General features: G+C 43.3%; 1 protein-coding gene across 1 annotated transcript in view; it reads left to right on the top strand.

Annotated features, from left to right (window-relative positions):
* The window catches only part of LOC126203663 (fatty acyl-CoA reductase 1-like), a 169,486-nt gene that overhangs the window by 60,333 nt on the left and 81,462 nt on the right, over nt 1-27,691 (top strand). Inside the window, exon 6 of the mRNA XM_049938030.1 lies at nt 22,956-23,139. Coding sequence (XP_049793987.1) covers nt 22,956-23,139 — 184 coding nt within the window. The remainder of the gene's footprint in view (nt 1-22,955; nt 23,140-27,691) is intronic.

Raw genomic sequence — 27,691 nt, 5'->3', positions numbered from 1 at the left:
AAATGAAGGAGGCAAAAAGGAACGCAAAAGTCTCAAAAATGAGATCGATATGACGTGCAAAATGGCTGAGCAGGGACGGATAGAGGACAAATGTAAGGATGAAGAGGAATATATCACCAGGGGTAAGATAGATGCCGCCTACAGGAAAATTAAAGAGATCTTCGGCGAAAACAGAACCATTTGCATGAATATCAAGAGTTCACATGGAACCCCAGTTCTAAGCAAAGAAGCGAAAGCAGAAAGGTGGAAGGAGTATATAGAGGGTCTATACAAGGGCGATGTACTTGAGGACAATATTATGGAAATGGGAAGAGGACGTAGATGAAGATGGAATGGGAGATATGATACTGCGTGAATAGTTTGACAGAGCACTGAAAGACCTAAGTCGAAACAAGACCTCGGGAGTAGACAACATTCCATTAGAACTACTGATAGCCTTGGAAGAACCAGCCCTAACAAACCTCTACCATCTGGTGAGCAGGAAGTATGAGACAGGCGAAATACCCTCAGTCTTCAAGAACAATATAATAATTCCAATCCCAAAGAAAGCAGGTATTGACATATGTGGAAATTACCGAACTATTAGTTTAATAAGTCACGGCTGCAAAATACTAACACGAATTCTTTACAGACGACTGGAAAAACTGGTAGAAGCCGACCTCGGGGGAGAGTAGTTTCGATTCCGTAGAAATGTTGGAACACGTGAGGCAATACTGACCCTACGACTTATCTTAGAAGATAGATTAAGGAAAAGTAAACCTACGTTTCTAGCATTTGTAGACTTAGCGAAAGCTTTTGACAATGTTGACTGGAATACTCTCTTTCAAATTCTGAAGGTGGAAGGGATCAAATACAGGAAGCGAAAGGCTATTTGCCATTAGCACAGAAACCAGATGGCGGTTATAAAAGTCGAGGGGCATGAAAGGGAAGCAGTGGTTGGGAAGGGAGTGAGACACGGTTGTAACCTATCCCCGATGTTATTCAATCTGTATAATGAGCTAGCAGTAAAGGAAACAAAAGAAAATTAAAATCCATGGAGAAGAAATAAAAACTTTGAGGTTTGCCATTGACATTGTAATTCTGGCAGAGACGGCAAAGGACTTGGAGGAGCAGCTGAACGCAATGGACAGTGTCTTGAAAGGAGGGTGTAAGATGAACATTAACAAAAGCAAAACGAGGATAATGGAATGTAGTCGAATGAAATCGGGTGATGCTGAGGGAATTAGATTTGGAAATGAGACTCTTAAAGTAGTAAACGTGTTTTGCTATTTGGGGAGCAAAATAACTTACGATGGTCGAAGTAGATAGGACATAAAATGTAAACTGGCATTGGCAAGGAAATCGTTTCTAAATAAGAGAAATTTGTTAACATAGAGTATAGATTTAAGTGTCAGGAAGTCGTTTCTGAAAGTATTTGTATGGAGTGTAGCCATGTATCGAAGTGAAACAAGGACGATAAATAGTTTGGACAAGAAGAGAATAGAAGCCTTTGAAATGTGGTGCTACAGAAGAATGCTGAAGATTAGATGGGTAGATCACGTAACTAATGAGGAGATACTGAACAGAACTGAGGAGAAGAGAAATTTGTGGCACAACCTGACTAGAAGAAGGGATCGGTTGGTAGAACATGTTCTGAGGCATCAAGGAATCACCAATTTAGTATTGGAGGGCAGCGTGGAGAATAAAAATCGTGGAGGGAGACCACGAGACGAATGCACTAAGCAGATTCAGAAGGATGTAGGTTGCAGTAGGTACTGGGAAGCTTGCATAGGATAGAGTAGCATGGAGAGGTGCATCAAACCAGTCTCTGGAATGAATACAACAACAACAATAACAATAACAACAACACCTTGAATTGTTTTTAAGAACGCAATTGTCCATTTGGTTTGTACAGAATACTTTTTACGAAATGATAGTTCGTAGTTTTTCGTGACATGACTGTAGGTTCAATCTGTAGATGGTGACAGGTGCAGTTCATTACGTTTATGCATAACTTTCTTGAAATGACTGTATGCATAATTTGTAGACGTACTTGAAACCATCTAACGACCGCAGATTGTTATTTCTGGTAGGCTGCCACACTATACAGCACTATTTTATGGTACAAACACACGTATGAATTTACGAGATACTGTGTATCGAGTTTTAAATGTGGTATGCCTACATTTCGTTTTATACAATGTTGTGTTTCTCGTGAAAACGTTACTTCTCATTTGTTCTGTTTATCTGACAAATTCTTTTGATGGCTGTATCCGAAACGCGTTGAGGCGTATATTTTGAAAAAAGATATGAAGTATTAATAGCGATTAAGATCTTCAATTATACTGACACTTATTTTTCGCCACAAGCCGTGTCAGTGACTGTCCGCCACGATCGCTCAACACACACTTTAGTCCCAGTTGTGGCTTTTCGAATGATATTTTTTTCCCATTTCCCTTTGCACGATATACATCTTCGATACGGCTCCTCTTCAAACACCAGACACTTTGGCTATCTTGGTTACGGAAGCACCCATAATAGGAGCACCAACGATTTGCCCAGTTTCGAATTAACTTAGCTCTGACAAAACCGGGGTTGGGGATTTTCTCTGCCCGGGGGCTGGGTGTTTGTGTTGTCTACATCTACATGGATACTCTGCAAATCGCATTTAAGTGCCTGAAAGCTTCACAATTCTCTATTATTCCAATGTCATATAGCTCGCGGAAAGAACGAACACCTGTATCTTTCTGTACGAGCTCTGATTTCTCTTATTTTATCGTGGTGATCGTTCTCCCTATGTAGGTCGGTGTCAACAAAATATTTTCGCGTTCGGAGGAGAAAGTTGGTGATTGGAAATTCGTGAGAAGATTCTGTCGCAAAGAAAAACGCCTACGTTTTAATGATGTCCAGCCCAAATCCTGTATCATATCTGTGACACTCTCTCCTATATTTAGCTATAATACAAAACGTGCTGCGCTTCTTTCAACTTTTTCGATGTACTCCGTCAGTCCTATCTGGTAAGGATCCCACACCGCGCAGCAGTATTCTAAAAGAGGACGGACAAGCGCAGTGTAGGCAGTCTCCTTAGTAGGTCTGTTACATTTTCTAAGTGTCCTGCCAATAAAACGCAGTCTTTGGTTAGCCTTCCCCACTATATTTTCTATGTGTTCCTACCAATTTAAGTTGCTTAGTGTGTGGGGCGCTCAACTGCCCGGGTATTTAGTTGAATTTGCGGCTTTTAGATTAGACTGATTTATCGTGTAACCGAAGTTTAACGAGTTCCTTTTAGCACTCATGTGGATGAACTCACACTTTTCGTTATTTAACTGCCATTTTTCACACCATTCAGATATATTTTCTAAATCGTTTTGCTGTTTGTTTTGATCTTCTGATGACTTTATTAGTCGACAAACGACAGCGTCATCTGCAAACAACCGAAGACGGCTGCTCAGATTGTCTCCCAAATCGTTTATATAGATAAGGAACAGCAAAGGGCCTACAACACTACCTTGGAGAACGCCAGAAATCACTTTTGTTTTACTCGATGACTTTCCGTCAGTTACTGCGAACTGTGACCTCTCTGACAGGAAATCACAGATCCAGTCACATAACTGAGACGATATTCTATAAGCATGCAATTTCACTACAAGCCGCTTGTGTGGTACAGTGTCAAAAGCCTTCCGGAAATCCAGAAATACGGAATCGATCTGAAATCCCTTGGCAACAGTACTTTGCGACCTCATGATTTCATGTTCGTGACAGTGGTTACATTGAGTTCGGCAAAAAAGGTGGACTGTGATGACAGCACAGTTGAGCACCCCACACACCAAGCATCATGATGATGATGATCATCATCATCATCAACTTAGGTAATGTACTCACAACTACGCGCACCATACTTCTGAGAACTACTGACACTTGTCTGGCGGTACAGTATGTTCAAGCGTCTGTTTCTCGCATTGTTTCCACATTTTAGTCCAACCCATCTACATGTGGAGAGATAAACTTCCGTCGCAGAAGAAATATTCTGGGGTGATAAGTCATGGGACAGCGATATGCCCATATGCAAATGGTAGTAATATCGCGTCCACAAGGTATGAAAGGCAGTGCATTAGCGGAGCTGTAATTTGCACTCAAGTGATTCATGTAAAAAGGTTTCCGACATGATTATGGCAGCACGACAGGACTTAACTTACTTTGAACGCTGCTTGAGGTACGCGCATGGAACATTCCATTTCGATAATCATTACGGAGTTCAGTATCCTGTGACCCATAGCGCCAAGAGTGTGCAGAGAATTCCACATTTCAGGCTTTACGTCTCACCACGGACAACGCAGTGGCCGACGGCCTCCACTTGACGACCGAGAGCGGCGGTGTTTGCGTAGAGTTGTCAGTTCTCACAGACAAGCAACATTGCGTGAAATGTTCGCGGAAATCAATGTGCCATGTACGACAAACATACCCGCTAAGAACGTGCGGTGAAATATGGCGTTAATGGACTATGACAACACACGACCCACGCGAGTGCTATTGTTAACAACACGACATCACCTGCAGAGCCTCTCCTGGGCTCGTGACCGCATCGGTTCGACCCTAGATGACTGGAAAACTGTGTTCTGGTTAGAAGAGTTCCGATTTCAGTTGGCAAGAGCTGATGGTAAGGTTCGAGTGTGGCGCTGAGCCGGCGAAGCCATGGACCCAAGTTGTTAACCTAGTGGTAGCTCCATAATGACGTGGGCTGTGTCAACATGGAGTGGATTAAGTCCGGTGGTACCATTGAATTGTTCATTGACTGGAAATGGTTGTGTTCGACTACTTAGACACCATTTGCAACCAAACGACGATGACATTTTTATGGATGTCAGTGGGCCATGTCCCCAGGCCGCAACTGGTTTGAAGAAAGTTCTGCACAGTTCGAGTGAATGGTCTGCCCACGCAGATCGCCCGACATGAATCCCATTGAACATTTATGGGACATAATTGAGAGATGAGTTCGTGCACAAAATGCTGCACTGGCAATACTTTTGCAATTATGGACGGCTACAGAGGCAGGAGACTTCCAACGCTTAGTCCACAGCTCGTAGTCTAGTGGCTAGCGTTGTTGCTTGTGGATCACGACGTCTCGGGTTCGATTCCCGGCTGGGTTAGGGATTTTCTCTGCCTGGGGACTGGGTGTTTGTGTTGTCCTCATCATTATCATTCGTGACAGTGGCTAGATGTGTAAAATTTGGGATTCTGTATGGGCGCTCATGACCGCGCAGTTGAGAACCCCACAAACCAAACATCATCATTATCATCATCATCCTACGCCGACACGATCTCTAATTTTTTATCACCAGATTGCATAACCACAATTAAACCAAATGTATAGTGCCTTTCACCAAAAGTCAGAAACATCAAAAAGAAGAATTTCGAATTTCTATACAGAAAATCAACGATTAGTTGGAGTAGTTGCATATGTGCTGTGCTCAGCACAACTTCATTCGGGGATCACTGGAATCGAATAGATACATGATGATAAGTGACAGACAATAGCAAACTATCGTAGACCAGTAAGAGAAAAGGAATAACGGCTATATGTACAAAGAAGAGAGCTGATGAAACCTTCTCTGGCTCCCACTCGGGTTGCTGCTGTCAAATTCCTCGACGTTTCGATGAGAGTCGTTCTAATCACCATCTGGCAAAAAAGACTGACTTCGCCAGACGATGATAAGAATGACATCAGAACGTCGCGGATTTTTAACGCAACAACCCAGATGTAAGCCCGAGCATATATCATTAGCAATGCACAGCGGGAAGTCCTACATTCACGTGTAAGAATTAGGTTATGTTACAGACCCCTCAGATTAAGTACTGTGTTTAACGGTTTTTCCAGTCTGTTGACTGACCGAGACCGCCGACAGTTGAAGAGGGTCGTAATGTGTAATAGGCAGACATCTATCCATATCATCACAGAGGAATTACAAACTGCATCAGGATCCACTGCAAGTACTGTGACAGTTACGAGGGAGTTGAGAAAACTTGGATTTCATGGTCGATCGGCTGCTCATAAGCCACAGATCACGCCAGTAAATGCCAGTCGGCGCCTCTCTTGGTGTAAGGACCGTAAACATTGGACGTTTGAACAGTGGAAAAACGTTGTGAGGCGTAACGAATGACAGTACACAATATGGCCATCCGATGGCAAGATGTGGGTATGGTGAATGCCCAGTAAACGTCATCTGCCAGCGAGTGAAGTGCTAACAGTAAAACTCGGAGGCGGTGGTGTTATGGTATGGTAGTGTTTTTCATGGAGGAGGCTTGAACTCCTTGTTGTTTTGCGTGGCACTATCACAGCGCAGGCCCACATTGATGTTTTAAGCACCTTCTTGCTTGAAGAGCAATTCGGGATGGTGATTGCATCTTTCAACACGATCGAGCACCTGTTCATAATGCACGGCCTGTGGCGGAGTGGTTACGCGACAATAACATCACTCTAAGGGATTGGGCTGCACGGAGTTCTGGCCTGAATCCTATAAAACTTCTTCGGGATGTTTTGGAACGCCGACTTCATGCCAGGCCTCACCGACCAACATCGATACCTCTCCTCAGTGCAGCACTCCGTGAAGAACGGGCTGTCTTTCCCCAAAAACCCTTCCAGCTCCTGATTGAACGTATGCCTGCGAGAGTGGAAGCTGTCATCAAGACTGAGGGTGGGCCAACACCATGCTGAATTCCAGCATTACCGATGGAGGGCGCCACGAACTTGTAAGTCATTTTCTAGCCAGGTGTCCGGATACTTTTGATCACATATTGTGCATACAGTATGTGGAAGTGTGTCTGGGGATGTGTGGGTTGTGCGTTTGTGCGTGTGAGGATGTGTGTGTGCGTGCGTGTGTGTGTGTGTGTGTGTGTGTGTGTGTGTGTGTGCGTGTGTGTGTGTGTGTGTGTGTGTGTGAGGGTCTATGTATCTTTGAATGTGACAGAGTAGTGTCACCTTAACGTGTCAGTGCAATTATGGGAAGAAGCAGACCCATTTCAAAGCTAAAACGAAATGGATGCAAGGAAAATACGAAAGATCGAAAAAAAAAATGATCTCCGGATCTCTGGAAGGTCTGATTCAGATATAGACTAGTCAAAACAACTTTCGAGGAAACTAAATGCAAAATCTTGAACATTAATAGCGCAAGAGGAATTCCAGCGTTAACGGCAATGGAGAGAGAGTATAGATGGGAGGATTACGAGCGCGGGATTAGCCGGGCGGTCTGAGTGCGCTGCAGTCATGGACTGTGCCGCTGGTCCCGGCGGAGGTTCGAGTTCACCCTCGGGCATGGTCGTGTATCTTAGGATAATTTAGGTTAACTAGTGTGTAAGCTTAGGGACTGATGACCTCAGCAGTTAAGTCCCATAAGATTTTACACACATTTGAACATTTGAGGATAACGCTGGATGCCTCTACAAAGGTAAAGAAACTGTCCGCTGACATGATAAAAGTAGAACTTTGACTCGATGTGGAATATATATGGGTTCCATTTTCGAGGGAGAGTTTAATCGAACTCTGGAAGACTTGCGATCAAATAAGGCTGTGAGATTGGAATATACACTCCTGGAAATTGAAATAAGAACACCGTGAATTCATTGTCCCAGGAAGGGGAAACTTTATTGACACATTCCTGGGGTCAGATACATCACATGATCACACTGACAGAACCACAGGCACATAGACACAGGCAACAGAGCATGCACAATGTCGGCACTAGTACAGTGCATATCCACCTTTCGCAGCAATGCAGGCTGCTATTCTCCCATGGAGACGATCGTAGAGATGCTGGATGTAGTCCTGTGGAACGGCTTGCCATGCCATTTCCACCTGGCGCCTCAGTTGGACCAGCGTTCGTGCTGGACGTGCAGCCCGCGTGAGACGACGCTTCATCCAGTCCCAAACATGCTCAAAGGGGGACAGATCTGGAGATCTTGCTGGCCAGGGTAGTTGACTTACACCTTCTAGAGCACGTTGGGTGGCACGGGATACATGCGGACGTGCATTGTCCTGTTGGAACAGCAAGTTCCCTTGCCGGTCTAGGAATGGTAGAACGATGGGTTCGATGACGGTTTGGATGTACCGTGCACTATTCAGTGTCCCCTCGACGATCACCAGTGGTGTACAGCCAGTGTAGGAGATCGCTCCCCACACCATGATGCCGGGTGTTGGCCCTGTGTGCCTCGGTCGTATGCAGTCCTGATTGTGGCGCTCACCTGCACGGCGCCAAACACGCATACGACCATCATTGGCACCAAGGCAGAAGCGACTCTCATCGCTGAAGACGACACGTCTCCATTCGTCCCTCCATTCACGCCTGTCGCGACACCACTGGAGGCGGGCTGCACGATGTTGGGGCGTGAGCGGAAGACGGCCTAACGGTGTGCGGGACCGTAGCCCAGCTTCATGGAGACGGTTGCGAATGGTCCTCGCCGATACCCCAGGAGCAACAGTGTCCCTAATTTGCTGGGAAGTGGCGGTGCGGTCCCCTACGGCACTGCGTAGGATCCTACGGTCTTGGCGTGCATCCGTGCGTCGCTGCGGTCCGGTCCCAGGTCGACGGGCACGTGCACCTTCCGCCGACCACTGGCGACAACATCGATGTACTGTGGAGACCTCACGCCCCACGTGTTGAGCAATTCGGCGGTACGTCCACCCGGCCTCCCGCATGTCCACTATACGACCTCGCTCAAAGTCCGTCAACTGCACATACGGTTCACGTCCACGCTGTCGCGGCATGCTACCAGTGTTAAAGACTGCGATGGAGCTCCGTATGCCACGGCAAACTGGCTGACACTGACGGCGGCGGTGCACAAATGCTGCGCAGCTAGCGCCATTCGACGGCCAACACCGCGGTTCCTGGTGTGTCCGCTGTGCCGTGCGTGTGATCATTGCTTGTACAGCCCTCTCGCAGTGTCCGGAGCAAGTATGGTGGGTCTGACACACCGGTGTCAATGTGTTCTTTTTTCCATTTCCAGGAGTGTACATTAGATATAACTGAGGGCGTTCTATGTAGTTGCTATATAAGGTGATCAGGTAAGCGTAGGAGAGGAATTCGTGGTGTGCATCATCAAACGAACCAGGAGACGGTTGACCTCCCCCCCCCCCCCCCCCAACCAAAAAAGGTAGGATCGTGAAATGAAGCGTCATTGTCACAGGAGTAGAAAGTGGACTGGGCAAATAACTGTCACTATTAATCGTATTTCTAACGATCAAACATATGGAACTCTCTCTACATCCAGTATTTACCGGATGACTCACCTACAATATGCACTGCATATGTTGTGGAAATGGGAACAGCTATAAATGTGCGGTTTTCACAGAATGAACTGATAGTCAGGGGCTCGTATCGTTAGCCAATGAACAAATTTTAATAATACTTAGAAAGTTTAATTTTTCTACAAACAGACACTTTATTTAAATGGAACAGTGCCTGTTGACATTAACAAATTAAAAGTAGGATGAATTAGAATGTCAGGCCGGCCGCGGTGGCTGTGCGGTTCTAGGCGCTCCAGTACGGAGCCGCGCTGCTGCTACGGTCGCAGGTTCGAGTCCTGCTTCGGGCATGGGTGTGTGTGATGTCCTTAGGTTAGTTAGGTTTCAGTAGTTCTAAGTTCTAGGGGACTGATGACCACAGCAGTTGAGTCCCATAGTGCTGAGAGCCATTTGAACCATTTTTTGAATTAGAATGTCAGTGATGTTTGTTGCATGATTCTGCTGCGAGTCGTTTACGAGACATGATATTTTGGTAAGTTCCCACACCGACGCTTGTACAATACCTGTGATGATGTAGTCCGCCCCGATAGCTCATTGGTCAGCGTGACGAATTGCCGTCCTACGGGCTCGGGTTCGATTGTCGGCTGGGTCGGAGATTTTCTCCGCTCAGGGACTGGGTGTTGAGTTGTCTTCCTCATCATTTCATCCCCACTCGGCGCGCAGGTCGCCAAATCTGGAGTCGAATGTAATAAGACCTGCAGCAAGGCGGCCGTACCTGCCCCACAAGGGGCCTCCCGGCCAATGACGCCAAACGCTCATTTGTGGTGGCGTACAGTAAAAAACAATCAAGTGCATACACTGGTTAGTGGAATCTGACTAGTAACGAGACAATGGACCATCGCATGGTGTGTTCAAAATGACCACCCGCAAAGTCTTCCAGACTGGTACGGAAGGGCTGCTGCAATGTGCTAGGATTTCAGCGGAGATGTCCGAGCAAGCTGCAGGAATACGTCGTTGCATATGATCGGGTGTAGTTGGTATGTCCTTGCAGACAGCATCTTTCAGATTTTCCCACAGAAAAAAGTCTATAGGCATCAAACCCGGGAAACGGGCCGGCCAAGGTACAGGACCCCTGCGTCCAATCCAACAATCTGGAAATAATTCGTGAAGGTATGCTGTAGTACTTCACGCACTACGTGCTGGACAGTCGTCAAGTTGGTACCACTGGTTCCTCCCAGTCTGCAGAGGAACGTCTTTTGGAATCCATGGAAGATGGTCTGTTAGTGGGCTGCGATATTAGTGCGTGTTCAGTGTTCCTACTGTGAATCATGGGCCTATGAGCTGATGGTTCACTGTCCCACAACACACGTTTACGCTCCATGGACGCCGACGTTCCACCTGACGAAACCAAGGGGGATTGTCAACAGAGCAATAGTGAATGTTTCGGTGGTTTACCTGGCAATGAGTGATAAATGTGGCTTCATCGGCAAACAAGACATAACACATCTGGAATATCTTGTCCTAGTGCCCATTTACAGAAGTTAACACGATTCCCACAATCATTTCTTTACAGCTGTTGATGGAGCAAAATGTAATACGGATGGAACTTGTGTCGGTAGAGAATGCATAGGACACTTCCTCGTGCGACTACGCGGGGGAGTACGTGCGGATCACCTGCAACAGCAGCGAGAACATTAATTTCCCCCGGTTCTGTCGTCGCTTGTTTCATTCTGTTACCTCGTCTAGTTGTTATACTACCACTTTCAAGTAACTGGGTGAAGAGGTTGATAAATAATTGCCGAGATCCAGAATGAGATTTTCACTCTGCAGTGGAGTGTGCACTGATATGGAACTTCCTGGCAGATTAAAACCGTGTGTCGGACCGAGACCCGAACTCACGACCTTTGCCTTTCGCGGGCAAGTGCTCTACCAACTGAACTACCCAAGCACGACTGACGCCACGTCCTCACAACTTTACTTCTGCCAGTATTGCCGAGATGGTTGACGTAGATTGGGATACCTGGTCGCATACACTGTTCAAGAATAAACTGCATTCTTCCTACATTCTCCATACGTCATGAACACATCGACTTTTTCTGCATTGTAAGACTGTACAATTTGTACAGAAACCAGATGGCAGTTATAAGAGTCGAAGGACATGAAAGGGAAGCAGTGGTTTTGAAGGGAGGGAGATGTTATTCAATCTGTATATTGAGCAGGCAGTGAAGGAAACAAAAGAAAAATTCGGAGGAGGTAATAAAATCCATGGAGAAGAAATAAAAACTTTCAGGTTCACCGATGACATTTTAATTCTGTCAGAGACGGCAAAGGACCTGGAAAAGCAGTTTAACGGACAGTGTCTTGCAAGGAAGATATAAGATGAACATCAACAAAAGCAAAACGAGGATAATGGAATGTAGTCGAATTAAGTCGGGTGATGCTGAGGGAATTAGATTACGAAATGAGACACTTAAAGTAGTAAAGCAGTTTTGCTATTTGGGGAGCAAAATACCTGATGGTGGTCGAAATAGAGAGGACATAAAATGTAGACTGGCAATGGCAAGGAAAGCGTTTCCGAATAAGAGAAATTTGTTAACACAGAGTATAGATTTAAGTGTCAGGAAGTCGTTTCTGAAAGTATTTGTATAGAGTGTAGCCATGTATGGAAGTGAAACGTGGACGATAAATAGTTTAGACAAGAAGAGAATAGAAGCTTTCGAAATGTGGTGTTACAGAAGAATGCTGAAGATTAGATGGGTAGATCACGTAACTAATGAGGAGGTATTGAATAGGATTGGGGAGAAGAGGAGTTTGTGGCACAACTTGAACAGAAGAAGGGATCGGTTGGTAGGAGATGTTGTGAGGCATCAAGGGATCACCAATTTAGTATTGGAGGGCAGCGTGGAGGGTAGAAATTGGAGAGGAAGACCAAGAGATGAATACACCAAGCAGATTCAGAAGGATGTAGGTTGCAGTAGGTACTGGGAGATGAAGAAGCTTGCACAGGATAGAGTAGCATGGAGAGCTGCATCAAACCAGTCTCATGACTGAAGACCACAACAACAACAACAAAGACTAGACAATCGGAATGCACTCAACGAACACACAAGTACACTGTGGGGACTTGTAAAACTCCCCTTGGGAGGTCAGGGGTGCCTGTACAAAGGTAGCAGAGTACTTATGGAGTGCACTTGAGAGTTTTTTAGGCTAGGCCATAGTCTGAGGTGCTCTGATGAGCACTCGCCGGTCGATAAACAAGAAAGAGAGTCAGTGATAATATTGGTAATCGAACCTAAATAACGAAAAGTGTTAGGTCATCCATATGAGTGCAAAAAGGAATCCGTGAAACTTCGGTTACACGATAAATCAGTCAAATATAAAGACCGTAAATTCAACTAAATACCTTGGAACTGCAATTACGAACAACTTATATTGGTAGGAACATATAGAAAATGTTGTGGGGAAGGCTAACCATAGGCAGGGTTTTATTGGCCGGACACTTAGAAAATGTAATAGATCTACTAAAGAGATTGCCTACTGTAAGCTTGTCCGTCCTCTTTTGGAATACTGCTGCTCGGTGTGGGATTCTTCCCAGACAGGACTGACTGAGTACATCGAAAAATTTCACAGAAGTGCAGCACGTTTTGTAGTATCGAGAAATAGGGGAGAGAGTATCACTGAAATGATATAGGATTTGAGATGGACATCATCAAAACAAAGGCGTTTTTCGTTGTGGAGGCATCCTCTCACGACGTTCCGATCACCAACTTTCTCCAAATGCGAAAATATTTTGTTGACGCCGAGCTACATAGGGAGAAACGATCGCCATGATAAAATGAGGAAAAATCAGAGCCCGAAGGGAAAGATATGGATGTTCTTACTTACGAGATTGGAAAAACAGAGAATTGTGCAGGTGGTTCGGTGAATTCTCTGCCAGGCACTTAAATGTGATTAGCAGAGTATCCATGTAGATGTAGACCGTGTTCAGAGTAAAGTCACTTTGACTGTCAAAATTTTATCAATAACTGTCGAAAGTTTCGTAATAAAGTACCGAATTTACTGCCCTCCGGAAAGTTCTCGTGCTCAGATTGTTCTTGGGACCGAGCTGAAACACAGAATAGAAAGCTCTGAGATATTTAGCGAGCCGAGGAACGTATGTCAGAAACACAGGTTAGAGACCACATGAGGGGGAGCGTTCATTGCAGTTGACAAAAATATTGCCTACACTGAGGTCGAAGTCCAGTGTGACAGTGAAGTTATCTGGTCTCGTATAACTGGTATAGGTGAAACCAAGTTAATTGATGGACGTTTGTATCGGCTGCCCAACTCTTCTGTGACAATTCTAGAGTCATTCAAAGAAAGTCTGCGGTCAGTATCGCTGAAATACACAGATCAACCGAGTAGAGACTGGTATTTCTATGCATTCATTTCGAAATACTTTTGAACACTTTTCCTGAAAACTTTCTTGAGTAGCTAGCTCGGCAGCCAGCAGTGTCAGTACACGAACGAGTCTTAGCGATCATCATGTCACTATAGCAATTATGGTAACTAAAGTTAATAAATCAGTCAAGAAGGCTACGAGAGTGTTTCTGCTAGATAGAGCAGATAAGGAGTTGTTAGCATCTCACTTAGACAGTGAATTTACATCACTTAGTTTCACTAATATGGACGCAGAGGAATTATGGGAAAAGTTTAAGCAGATTTTAAATCGTGGTCCAGAGAGTTATATACCTAGTAAGTGGATGAAAGAAGGAAAAGATCGTCCATGGTTTCATAACCAAATCTGGAAGATGCTGAGGAAGCAGAGGCTGTTGCACTCTCGGTTCAAAAGAGAACGCACAAATGACATTTGAAGGTTAGTAGTTATTCATGCGTCTGTGAAAAGGTCTATGCGTGAAGCATACAACAACTATCACGTCACATCTTGGCAAAATATCTGCCAGAGAACCCAACAAAATTCTGGTCCTATGTAAAGCCGCTAAGAGAGTCTAATGGACTCATATTCGGTAGGACGACGGTTCAAACCCACGTTCGGCCATCCTGGTTTGAGTTTTCCAGGATTTCCCTAAATCGCTTCAGGCAAATGCCGGGATGGTTCCTTTCAAATGGCCGAATTCCTTCCCCATCCTTTCCTAATCCGATAGGACCGATGACCTCGCTGTTTGGTTCCCACCCCCAAATCAACGAACCAACCTAAAACTCTCTACGGCTTCCATTCAGTCCCTTGTTGACGAGTCTACTGTAGCAGTTGAATCGTTCACATAGGAGATTCGTACAGGCAGACTGTCATTTGACCATCGGACAGACTCCCGTATGAAAGACATTGTCACTGGCCCCTTACCGAGCTTGCATTTATCATGAATCTCTCGCCCAGCATAAAGACCCAACAGACTGGAAAAAGGCGCAGGTGACTCCAATATATAAGAAGAATAAGAGACTGGACCAGCAAAATTACAGACCAATATAACTAATTTCAGTTTGCTCCAGAATCCTTGAACATATTCTCATTTCGAATATAATAAATTTTTGTCAGACTGAGAAGCTTGTGTTCACGAATTAGCATTGTTTTACGAAGTATCGCTCGTGTGAAACTCAGCTTACCCTTTTTTCGCATGATACACTGGGTGAAGTACAATAGAGTTTTCATATTTCAAGATCCCTGGAAAGCAGTTAACATAAGAGGCACGGGAATCGTCAGAAGTGCACCAAGGAAGTGTGGTAGGCCCGCTGTTGTCTTCTGTATACATTAATGATTGGGTGACCAGTGTGGGCAGGAATCTGCAGTTGTTTGCTGATGATTTTGTGGTGTACCGTAAGGTGTCGAGCTGAGCAGAGGCTGTTCCTCTAGTTGAGGCGGCTGCACAAAATCTTCTCGAACTCAAAAATCGAGTCGTATACCTGTGGTCTCAACAGAGATCACCACAAAAACTAAAATTCAACTTGAACGCATGATGGAAAAGACGACCACAGAGTCACTACCCCAGGCACCAGTCGATAGACTGGATTCACCTGATCATCGGATTCTGGGGGATCAGGGACACCATGCGGAGAAGAATCGGGGCTTCTCAAAAACTCGTCACACTCTCAAAACGAAACGTAAAATTTTTATTGGTACAATTAATGTGAACACCCTCACTAAAACAGGCAAATTAAAGCAACTCACCAACTGCTCGAGTGTTTAGGATCCGTACCAGGTCGGGTTGAAAGAGGATATCGAAGCAGTTCAGAGGCGGGCTGCTAGATTTGTTACCTATAGGTTCGAACAACGAGTAAGTGTTACGGAGGTGCTACGGGAACTCAGATGGGAATCCCTGGAGGGAAGTAACGTTATTTTTCGAGAAACACTATAGGGAAAATTTAGAGAACTGCCATTTCTAGATGACAGCCGAACGATTCTCCTGCCGGCAACATACACTGCCCGTAAGGACCTCGAAGATAAGATTCGAGAAATAAAGGCTCATAAGGAGGCATATAGACAGTGCTTCCCTCGCTCTATTTTCGAGTGTAACAGGAAAGGAACAGACTAGTGGTACAAGGAGTACTTCGCCATGCACTGTGCGGTGGCTTGCGGAGTATCTACGACTATTTATGTGTAGATGCAAACTGCAAGTAAACATAAAAACATCGTACGTAGCAACTACACAGGTTGGATGGCACAAACAAGTGTCGGTGTGGATACTTTTCGAAATACCATACATCGTGAACTACTCACACAAGAATCATGCAACAAACACAAACTGACCTTATAATTTACCCTAACTTAGGTTTTTTTAATGTCAATAGCCACTGCTCCATTCAAAAAGTTGTAAGTAGGCTGTTTAGGTTTTTATGTTGGTAACGCCATGTAGCGCTCTATATGAAAATCACTGTGCTGAATGCAGTCTGTGGCTGCTTTGCATTGTTGGAATTTTCTATTGTAGTGTTGGGCAGTTGGCTTTTAACAGCGCGTAGCATTGCGCAGTTGGAGGTGAGCCGCCAGCAGTGGTGGATGTGGGGAGTGAGATGCCAGAGTTTTGAGAACGGATGATCTGGATGTGCGTCCATCAGACAGAGTAAATTTGTAAGACTGGATGTCATGAACTGATATATACAGGGTGTTACAAAAAGGTACGGCCAAACTTTCAGGAAACATTCCTCACACACAAATAAAGAAAAGAAGTTATGTGGACATATGTCCGGAAACGCTTAATTTCCATGTTAGAGCTCATTTTAGTTTCGTCACTATGTACTGTACTTCCTCGATTCACCGCCAGTTGGCCCAATTGAAGGAAGGTAATGTTGACTTCGGTGCTTGTGTTGACATGCGACTCATTGCTCTACAGTACTAGCATCAAGCACATCAGTACGTAGCATCAATAGGTTAGTGTTCATCACGAACGTGGTTTTGCAGTCAGTGCAATGTTTACAAATGCGGAGTTGGCAGATGCCCATTTGATGTATGGATTAGCACGGGGCAATAGCCGTGGCGCGGTACGTTTGTATCGAGACGGATTTCCAGAACGAAGGTGTCCCGACAAGAAGACGTTCGAAGCAATTGATCGGCGTCTTAGGGAGCACGGAACATTCCAGCCTATGACTCGCGACTGGGGAAGACCTAGAACGACGAGGACACCTGCAATGGACGAGGCAATTCTTCGTGCAGTTGACGATAACCCTAATGTCAGCGTCAGAGAAGTTGCTGCTGTACAAGGTAACGTTGACCACGTCACTGTATGGAGAGTGCTACGGGAGAACCAGTTGTTTCCGTACCATGTACAGCGTGTGCAGGCACCATCAGCAACTGATTGGCCTCCACGGGTACACTTCTGCGAATGGTTCATCCAACAATGTGTCAATCCTCATTTCAGTGCAAATGTTCTCTTTACGGATGAGGCTTCACTCCAACGTGATCAAATTGTAAATTTTCACAATCAACATGTATGGGCTGACGAGAATCCGCACGTAATTGTGCAATCACGCCATCAACACAGATTTTCTGTGACCGTTTGGGCAGGCATTGTTGTGATGTCTTGATTGGGCCCCATGTTCTTCCACCTACGCTCAATGGAGCACGTTATCATGATTTCATACGGGATACTCTACCTGTGCTGCTAGAACATGTGCCTTTACAAGTCCGACACAACATGTGGTTCATGCACGATGGAGCCCCTGCACATTTCAGTCGAAGTGTTCGTACGCTTCTCAACAACAGATTTGGTAATCGATGGATTGGTAGAGGCGGACCAATGCCATGGCCTGCACGCTCTCCTGACCTCAACCCTCTTGACTTTCATTTATGGGAGTATTTGAAAGCTCTTGTCTACGCAACCCCGGTACCAAATGTAGAGACTCTTCGTGCTCGTATTGTGGACGGCTGTGATACAATACGCCATTCTCCAGGGCTGCATCAGCGCATCAGGGATTCCATGCGACGGAGGGTGGATGCAGGTATCCTCGCTAACGGAGGACATTTGAACATTTCCTGTAACAAAGTGTTTGAAGTTTTTCTTCTTTGCTTCCCAAAACCTCCTCATCCTCTCAGAATGCTCCTTCTTCCGTTCCTCTGTCCATTTTTTACCAGGCTGACGCGATGTTCTTTCCCCAAACTTCACACTTGTGATTTTATGCCCGCACTCGGTGCGATCTTCGAGATTTTTTATGTTGATCTGCTGTAGATCCCTCTGGACTTCTTTCAGCCATTCCGTGCCACATTTACTCCTTGTTATAATATTGAATAATTTCTTTGCTGTTCTGGAGTCTTCCATCCTGTAGATGTGTGTATAAAATTTGGCTCGGCGTTTTCTGATTTCATCTGTAACTATGCTGATCTTTCTATAGAGCTCGTTTTGTGGTCTCTTCATCCAAATGCCATTTTTGTTGATTGGACCGTAAATCTTCCTGAGAATTTTTCTTTCCTGCTTTTCTATTTCCTTAATTTTAGAATGACCATCAATCACCATTGTTTCAGCTGCATAGATTGCTTCTGGAAGAATCACTGTTGTATAGTGCCTTAATTTTGCGTCTGTCGAAATGCACTTCTTGTTGTAATGCGTCCATGTTAGCTTGTAGGCTTTCTGGAGCTTGGTCATTCTTTGTTCATTGGCAATTCGGTTTAATCCTGAGGTATTTAAAATGGCAGACTTGTGCAATTTTACCATATTTTGTTATTAAAGGGGATTTATTTTCTGGCTGCCTTTCCATATATTGGGTTTTTTCATAAGATATCTGTAGTCCGGTTTTTTGTGAAACTTCACGGATGTTATCGCTTCTGTTCTGTTATTGGTGATAATTGCAATATCGTCAGCGAAAGCAAGGCACTTGACTTTAATTCGGTTCTCTTTCTTGATATCAATTTGGATACCCTTTACGTGAGGTTCCCATTCCCTGATTATATTTTCTAGAACAATATTGAAAAGGATTGGGGATAGTCCGTCCCCATGTCGGACTCCAGATTTGATTTCGAAGGGTTCTGATACTTCGCCCATGAATTTCACTTTGGCCGTTGTTCCTGTAAGTGTCTGTTCTGTGATTTTTCGTGTATTTCGGTCGATCCCAAATCCTTCCATGATTTTAAACAGGGTTCCACGCTCCACTGAATCATATGCTTTCCTGAAGTCGATGAATGTAAATACTGTGTTTCTGCATTTCCTCATTTGTAATATTGTCTTTAAGCACCAGATCTGTTCCGCACATGACCGTCCTTTTCTGAATCCGGCCTGGTATTCACCAATTAGTGTATCTGCTTGGGATTCTATCCTGTTTAAAAGCGCTTTGGAAAGGATTTTGTAAGCGACTGGGAGCAGGGAAATTCCTCTGTAATTGTTCATGTCTGTCTTGTCGCCCTTTTTGTGTAGCGGGTGAATTAGAGCGCATTTCCAGTCCTCTGGTATCTGCTCCGTTATCCATATGTCTGATATTATACGGTGTAATTTCTGCATAAGTATAGGATCGTTTAGTTTCCAGAACTCAGCAATGATCCCATCTTCTCCTGGTGCTTTGTTATTTTTCAACTGCTTGACTATCTCCATAATTTCTTCAAGATCCGGGGCATGTGAGTCTGGGTGTGTGAATACTGGAGAAGAGAAGAGAAGTTTTTCTTGGGGTGGTTCGCAGTTGAGGAGGGAACTGAAATATTGGGCTAAGATTTTGCAGTTATTTTTCGTGTTGGTTTCCAAAGAGTCATCGGGTTTCTTGAAGCACAAGCTAGGCGCTTGGTATCCCTGTAAGTTTTCTCTGAAAGTCTTATAAAAATTTCTTGTATTATTTTTGATGAAATCCTGCTGGATTTCAGAGAGTCTGTTGTTGTCATATCCCCGTTTTTCTTTTCTAATTATTTTTGAGGTCTGTTTTTGGGTTTTAAGAAAGTTCTCCCAGTTTTCTTCAGTTTTGTGACTGCTAAATTTTTTCCATGCAGTTATTCGGTTGTCAACTGCCTCATCACAGGTTGCATTCCACCAGCGATGTTTCCTGTTGCGAGGGGGTTGTCCTAATTTGAGGGCTTCCTGAATTTTCTCTGTTAGTTTCTTCCAATCTGTTGATTTTTCCTGATTAATTTGCATGATGATTTTTTCTTTGTTCAGTTGCAGATATTCCGGATCTGGTTTGGTACTTTTGGGTGGCCTTTTTAGCATTCTGTTGGGTTGGAATTTTGTTTTTATTTGGAGAAGATGATGATCTGATTCAAAGACACCTTTGCGGGTTCTGATGTTTTGAATTTCTTTTATGTTTTCTTTGGAAATTGCGACATGGTCTATTTGGTATTCACCCTGTCTAAGACTGGGTGATCTCCATGTGGTTAATTTATGTGCAGGTTTTTGAAACTGGGTACTCATTATTTTAAGTCCAAAGTTTCTGCAGAAGTCGATTAGTCTTTCACCATTCTTGTTGGTACGTTTGTGTTTGGTGTGGGGTCCAGTGGTATCTCTGAATTTTTTTTCCTTCCCTAATTGTGCATTAAAATCGCCTACTAAGATTTTCACATGGTGCTTAGGTACTTTATTTGTTGTTTCTTCTAGTGTTTCCCAGAAATTGTCCACTGTTTCAGGGTAGATTTTATTGTGGTCATTTGTGGGGGCGTGCACATTGATCAGAGTGTATGCTTTATTAGCTGATTTTACTGATAACAGGGAGACTCTTTCATTGGGAGACGTGAAGTCAATAACTGAGTCGAGTACGGAAGTGTGTACGGCGAATCCTGTTCCGAAAAGTGGTAGTTTGTCTCTTACTTTTATGGCAGGTTTGCCCTTGTAGATCCTGTAATTCTTTGTGTTAAAGTGTCCTTCATCTGTGAATCTTGTCTCTTGCAGTGCAGTGATTTTCAGGTTAAATTTTCCCATTGCGTTGGTGAGTTGCTTTAATTTGCCTGTTTTAGTGAGGGTGTTCACATTAATTGTACCAATAAAATTTTTACGTTTCGTTTTGAGAGTGTGACGAGTTTTTGAGAAGCCTCGATTCTTCTCCGCATGGTGTCCCTGATCCCCCAGAATCCGATGATCAGGTGAATCCAGTCTATCGACTGGTGCCTGGGGTAGTGACTCTGTGGTCGTCTTTTCCATCATGCGTTCAAGTTGAATTTTAGTTTTTGTGGTGATCTCTGTTGAGACCACAGGTATACGACTCGATTTTTGAGTTCGAGAAGATTTTGTGCAGCCGCCTCAACTAGAGGAACAGACGCTGACCACTGGCCGCCAGTTGCTGAACAGACACCACTGGGTTTATTGGTTTTTGGTCCGCCCTGGGTATTTCATTTCCCCAGTACCACCTATATCTAGGAAGCTTTCCCCTATCCGCCACCCGGGGAGGCGCCCGATGGGGGTACCAACAACCCCACACGGGATATATATATATATATATATATATATATATATATATATATATAATGACTTTTGAACACTATTAAGGTAAATATAGTGTTTGTTCTTTACCAAAACCTTTCATTTGCTAACTATGCCTGTCAGTAGTTAGTTAGTTAGTCCCTTCAGTAGTTAGAATCTTTTATTTAGCTGGCAGTAGTGGCGCTCGCTGTATTGCAGTAGTTCGAGTAACGAAGATTTTTGTGAGGTAAGTGATTCATGAAAGGTATAGGATATTGTTAGTCAGGGCCATTCTTTTGTAGGGATTATTGAAAGTTAGATTGCGTTGCGCTAAAAATATTGTGTGTCAGTTTAGTGTTGATCAGAATAGGTGAAGAGCGAAATGGCTGAGTACGTTCAGTTCTGCTCAGCTGTTTGAAAATCAAATAATGTAAGAGGTTTATCAGCACAGTAACTCATAAATTTTTCCAAGGGGACGTTTCAAAGTGTATGTTTACACAAAAATACACTTTGTAAGTATTATTACAATCTGTATACTGGGTAACAATACGAGCCCCTGACTGCCAATTCATTCTGTGAAAACTGCACATCAAAAGCATTTTCCATTTCCGCGATATGTCTGCCTCTGTATATAGTTGATATCAGGCAGTAGCCGTTCATCTTGAAGACCAAGTACATGTATAACCAAAAGCAAAAGAGACAGCGAAGAGCATAGAAAGAGAAAAAGATATAGACAGTTCAGCATCTTATGCTAATAGTGATGCTGTTAACGCTGCTTATTTTGGCTATTTACATTCATTGTTATCTTATGGCTTAATATTCTGGCGTAACCAACCAATGGCAAATAAAGTATTTTTAACTCATAAAAGAGCAATTCGAATTATAAGTGGAGCTAACAGGAATCATTCATGCAGAAATCTTTTTAAAACACACAAAATATTAACAATGACCTCACAATATATCTTATCCCCTATGTGCTTTTCAGCTAAGAACCTACACATGCAAAAAACCAATACTTCTTATCATGACTATGACACAAGGACAAAACATGACTTTCATGTTGACAGAAAAAGCTGATACAAAAGGTGAGTATACTACTCAAGCATAAAGGTGTTTAATGCACTCCCGTATGACATAAAAAATCTTACCAGTGAAATGCCAAAATTTAAAAGTAAATTGAAGGAATATCTTCCCGGATAAAGCGTTTTACTCTCTTAATCAATTCTTTAATGTTACATTGCAACTTAGATGTAATACTTTACTTGTAATATTTGCTATTGCCACTTTGTAACTTAATACATCTTACACCAGTATGGGAATTCGTGTTCAGGCAAATGACACTATCAAATTCCTGCTAATGTATAGTTTGTAATATGGAAAATTGTAAATTATTATTTTATCGTTTTATACCTCTGTTTTACCACAGAAAATGCTTAAGACTGTAACTATTAATATACTTTGTTTCTTATACACCAATTGCAATTTATATTTGTTAGCAGAGACAAGTAGGCTACTGTGTTAATTTATATTGTGACTCGTTCCATATCCATGCAATTCTTTTGTATACCGGGTCTACAGAACACGAATAAATAAAAATAAAGAAAATATTGCAGTAGACGCTGAAGGCAAATGACTGATGGATATGTCATGCAAATGACACCCCGAAATTATATACAATACAATCCCACAGAATTTAAAGAAGTGAATAATGGAGTTGAATTAGAAATATTATAGGCAGGCAATACATTTGTGCTCCTAGCAAAAGAATCCTGGTAACCTGAAAATCAGTGTGAGTAATGAATCCGAGTTACATTCCATCCCCCCCCCCCCCCAAACCATCCTCATTCAACCCGTCATTCGGCGACCACACTACTTCAAGCAGCGATAGAGCTCTCCCCACTTGGTGGTACACATTTGCGAGGCTGGCTAAAACTGGTGTGTCCCTACAGTGATGGCTACGAACAAGGAGCCAGTGGCATTCTGGTTGGGGAACATGTATGGACCCAGCGCGATTGTGGTCGGGGGTGCACTGGGAATTCTGCACACCATGCAATCGGACGAAGACGCAATGCCGGATTGTGTGCCAGCTGATATGGTCGCCAACGCAACCATCGCCTGCGCCTGGGACACCTGGTGAGTTCTTCATATGTTGAAGCCGTGATCGCCATGAATTGCTGAAGAGAATCGATTGCCTTAAATTGCGTTGCACTGCTACTGACTTGAGTGCAAGGTTGCAAGTTCAGTTCGTAGTAAGGCTCATTTGAAAGTGCTATTTTAACAGTTACGACAGAAAAAATGTTAGCTGCTAATGACTCATCGTGTACATCAGGAGGAAGACAGAAAATTAGTGTCCGGGAGGTGCAGACATCAACCTTCTGTGGGAGGTATGTATTACACTTCACAAAATGGACATCGTCGATATTCAAGAAATGTTCAAAACAAACTATTAACTTGCACTATGAAAGCCTAATGAAAAAGGGCGCACTAAGGTGATCACAAAGGTTTGCACCATCACGATCGAAGGCGACCTCCTTGGTAGTTAGAAACCATGCAGGACGTTCAGCTAGGTATTCTTTCTTAAAGAATGCATATAGAATCGTATTGGTGTAACAGGGTGATGAGAACTGATGGAATGCGATGACACGCAACTGAATGTTAAACAATCTGTCGTGGAGCTTATCCTTAAATTGGCTATACTTTAATGTGTAGCTGCAGACCGTGCGATAATATGTTTTACAGGCACGGAAAAAGCAAACATGCAAAGGCTGAATTTGACCAGTAGTTCCAGGTGGTATGAACTGCAATATCACGCACTGTTCAGGAGGGATAACTTGCTCTATAGGTGTATGACTTTTACACGCAGACCAGGAATCAAGCAAAAGCATATTATTTTGACCAGCTATTGACCAAACGCAGTGCTCATACCATAGTTGTAGTTGTCTTACTCCCATTTTATCACTCCTGCTTGCTGTGACTTAAATATTCACTTCTGCCCTTGCAAGATCACGCACACGACGAGCAATCGTAGGGGGCAGAGCAACTCCACCATCTCGCAACACAATAACAAGCTTTCCTGCCAGTTTGCATCCGGATTAACAGTCGTCATAATTGTATACGGATGCGTTAAGCATTGATGTTGGTTGATGTTGATACAACTCTCTTGGTACCTCTGATTTACAGGGTACCTCTCATATGCATTTCCTCTTCAAATCCCGATTGATCGGATTTGAAAACAAATTCCTTACTGGACGATGGGATGAATTTCTAGGCCGATTCCGCAGTATTGTGTGCATCGTCAAGTTGGCGCTTTATTTGAAATTTCACCATATTACGTCTCTCAATTCCACAGCACTGTTTGAAGTTGTGCAACCACCTACTGCTTCCCTATAAATCACTGTGATCTAAGTCGCACGCAGTTTGATGAGCATAACGTAGTATGTCACTATTATGAACATCACGTAAATAGTATCGAGCATTCTTGAAACGTGCAAACACCATTTTTTGTAACAAGTGATTCTAGTCCTTTCCTTGTATAACAGTTATTTTTCCTATGCATTGCACGGTCATATTGCTTCACACATACTCATAATTGTTTTCTTTTTACTACGCTCCTAGTGATGCACATAATTATTCTTAGTACCCGTTCCTTGGACAATGATTGTCATTTACTATATTTCTCTGGAGATGGGATTTGCGGCTCCCTGTACGAGAACGATGATGAACTACATGTTTCGACACCTGTTTCAATACCACTTTCACTTGTTAAGCACATATCGTCATCATTGTACTCATGTACATTGTCCGCACAGTCGAGCGTATACATCACACATTCCTCTTACTTATTTTGCAGAGACGCCAATATTTCATCTGCTACTGCCCTCTCTCTCTCTCTCTCTCTCTCACTACGATATTCCTGGGTTCTTTCCTGATGAAATATCAACTGTTGCTGTCGATATATGCTGTTTTTGCTTTGTTTATGGCTGCCATTCCTCTGCTTTGTATAACAACCGCTAGCACTGTAGCACTGTTGTAGGTACTCGTCGACTAAGCAGTTCAACTACGCTCGGTGATCTGATGCTATGCTCACCCGCCCCCTGTTGCCATTAGCAGTTAATATGTGGTTGCATGGTAGACAATATGTGGGGTGTCGGAAGCAGTAAACATCATTCGCCTTTTGTGAACTAACACTCAAGGCGTTACTTGTGAAACATGTTTCTGTGATACGAAGAGATTATTGTGTTATGTAATTTATATGGAAGTACGACCACAATAGATAACTTCATGTGGACATCTTTAACATAGAGCAGAGCAAGCCAGTAACCACATGTTAGTTCAACCACAATAGGTAAAAAATATGCGCATCCGTCTAAAATGGTGTCCAGTAACCTTTGATGTATAAAAATGCTTTAAACTAACTTTTTCTGATGGTCATTGGCAAAAAATACCTGGATTTGTATTACCTACATGTTTTTCACTCATTGCTATTGTTAGCATTTTGACTTTCATTCAGTAGATACGCCAAAAATTAAAACTCTGTGCTAATTATTTCTTTCTTGGTGATGCGTAATCGACACTGAAAATGTAGTAAAATGACAAACACGGGTAGTTCATTAAGCGCAGTAACAGCACAAAGGATATCTTTTGGATATTGTTGTCCTTCCGGTTTTCTGTTTTACTATCTGATGGACGAGTAACCCTAACTCGATAAAATCTACAAGTAACTCAATAATAACCTATCAGGTAGGTATAAAAAATTTAATGAGATAAAGGTAAATATGTAGATAGTAAAAGCGGTATGGAGATGAGGATGAAGTTTGTTTCTTACAACTTCACTGAGTGAGGTGAAAGGCAACTATAAATTTGCACAGTACATGCAAAGTGTGACATAAAATAGTGAAACTGTCGTGTCTGAAGTTCGAAATATTGGTTAAGGTATAAAATAAAATAATGACCTACTGATGATGTCACACATGCCCTGAAACGTGGTACGCAAGAATTGAATATGCATTTTTGTAGAAACAGGTGGAATTCGCTTTTACTATGTTATTGTATCAGTTCGCTGTCGTAATCTTCAAGGGGTTTGAGCGGACGATTTGGATGGGATTTGGTTAATGAAAAGGGGACACATAATTCAAGGTTTATTTTCCCAAAACAATTAATTAATTGTAATAAATTACACTGTGGCTTACAAATTACAGTGGCACAAACAAATCAAGCTGCTTACAATATGAGGTAATAAAAATGTTATATGCCACAGGTGAACAGAGAAACTTATTTGTGTCGTTTGAATCACTGCCACAAACAAAACTGTTGACAATTTGATACATTAACAAAATAATCATTGTGCATTAAACTACATACATTCACCTAATACAGTTAAATTTTATAATGTGAAGCACAAATATATAATTTACAATTACATTTTCAGTCGAACTTACTCCTTCCTATACCTTCTTTAAAAGAGTGATAAAATTTCCAAAAGGTATCTCAATTAAAAATGTCCTAAAACCCTTAACACAACAACACGTACATGACTAGCTCAAATAATAAATATATGTACGGCAAAGCCCCACATTTGCTTCCTTACAGAAAGTTTGCTGCTTTCAACAGCGCCGACCACATTCAAACTCTAGCCAACATGGGCCGCTTGCCAGTCAAAATATGTTACGACTGCGGCAACAGGTAAACTTACATAGGTAATAAAAGAACGCAGGCCACCTAGCAATCTTATCAAAATCAGTTTACACGAAGGAGGTAGAGGGGGGGGGGAAGAACATAATAAATACCATACGCAAGTGCACTTGCCAAACCTACTACTAAAAATACAGTTTAAAAGGATCTCAATTAATGACAAAATCAGGGATAGGCCCGGCAATATTGCACCTGAGCGCTAGTAGCCAAAATAAGGTTGACAGATACCAAGGTCTGACATCATCTTAGGGCTAACTGGCACAACAAATAAATAAGAATAAAAGAACAAGCAAACGGCAATGCCCAAGAATTTAAATAGGATTAAGTACACACGAGGCTAAAATCAATTGCTAGCACCTTGGACATCGACTTAGGCTTAACTGGCACTACAAATAAATAAAGGTAAAAGAACAGGCAAATGACAATGCCCTGAAATTTAAATAAAAATAAATAAGCACAAGGCTGAAAGCAATTACTAGCAACTTAACAAGCACACATAAAAATATCAGACTGCTGCCATATCACAAAACGGAACAAGCGCGCGCAGTCCCCAGCAAGCCAGAAAACCAATAACACACACTCCAGCAACCGAGCCAGCCTGACCACAGTAATTTCAACTCAGAATCAGGGCGCGTGAGCACACCGGGTCCACGCAAAACACACACTGCCAAATAATTCCCACCAACAGATACGGCTGCCCCCCAGGCGGGAAAACGGGGGCGACGACCGGGTACACACCAGCAGAAAACTCGACACCTAGACTCCGGCCAAAACGGAGTCACGCAGAAAGTATCAACAACAGCTGAAGTAAGGTGAAACGAACCCCGCCACCCAGACCGGACAGAGCAAACACACAGAAAGCCTGCCCTGCAGTCCTTACAACTCCTGGGTGCGGAAACCCAAGCGATATCGTGGCACCCTTTTCAGAGGCGGAGAACCTCGAGCGATGGCGTGCGGGGATCCATCAGTTGTCCACTACAGCACATCACCAACA

Source organism: Schistocerca nitens, chromosome 9 (genome assembly GCF_023898315.1).
Source record: "Schistocerca nitens isolate TAMUIC-IGC-003100 chromosome 9, iqSchNite1.1, whole genome shotgun sequence".
Taxonomy (NCBI): Eukaryota; Metazoa; Arthropoda; class Insecta; order Orthoptera; family Acrididae; genus Schistocerca; species Schistocerca nitens.
This window is presented reverse-complemented; position numbering and strand designations above follow the sequence as displayed.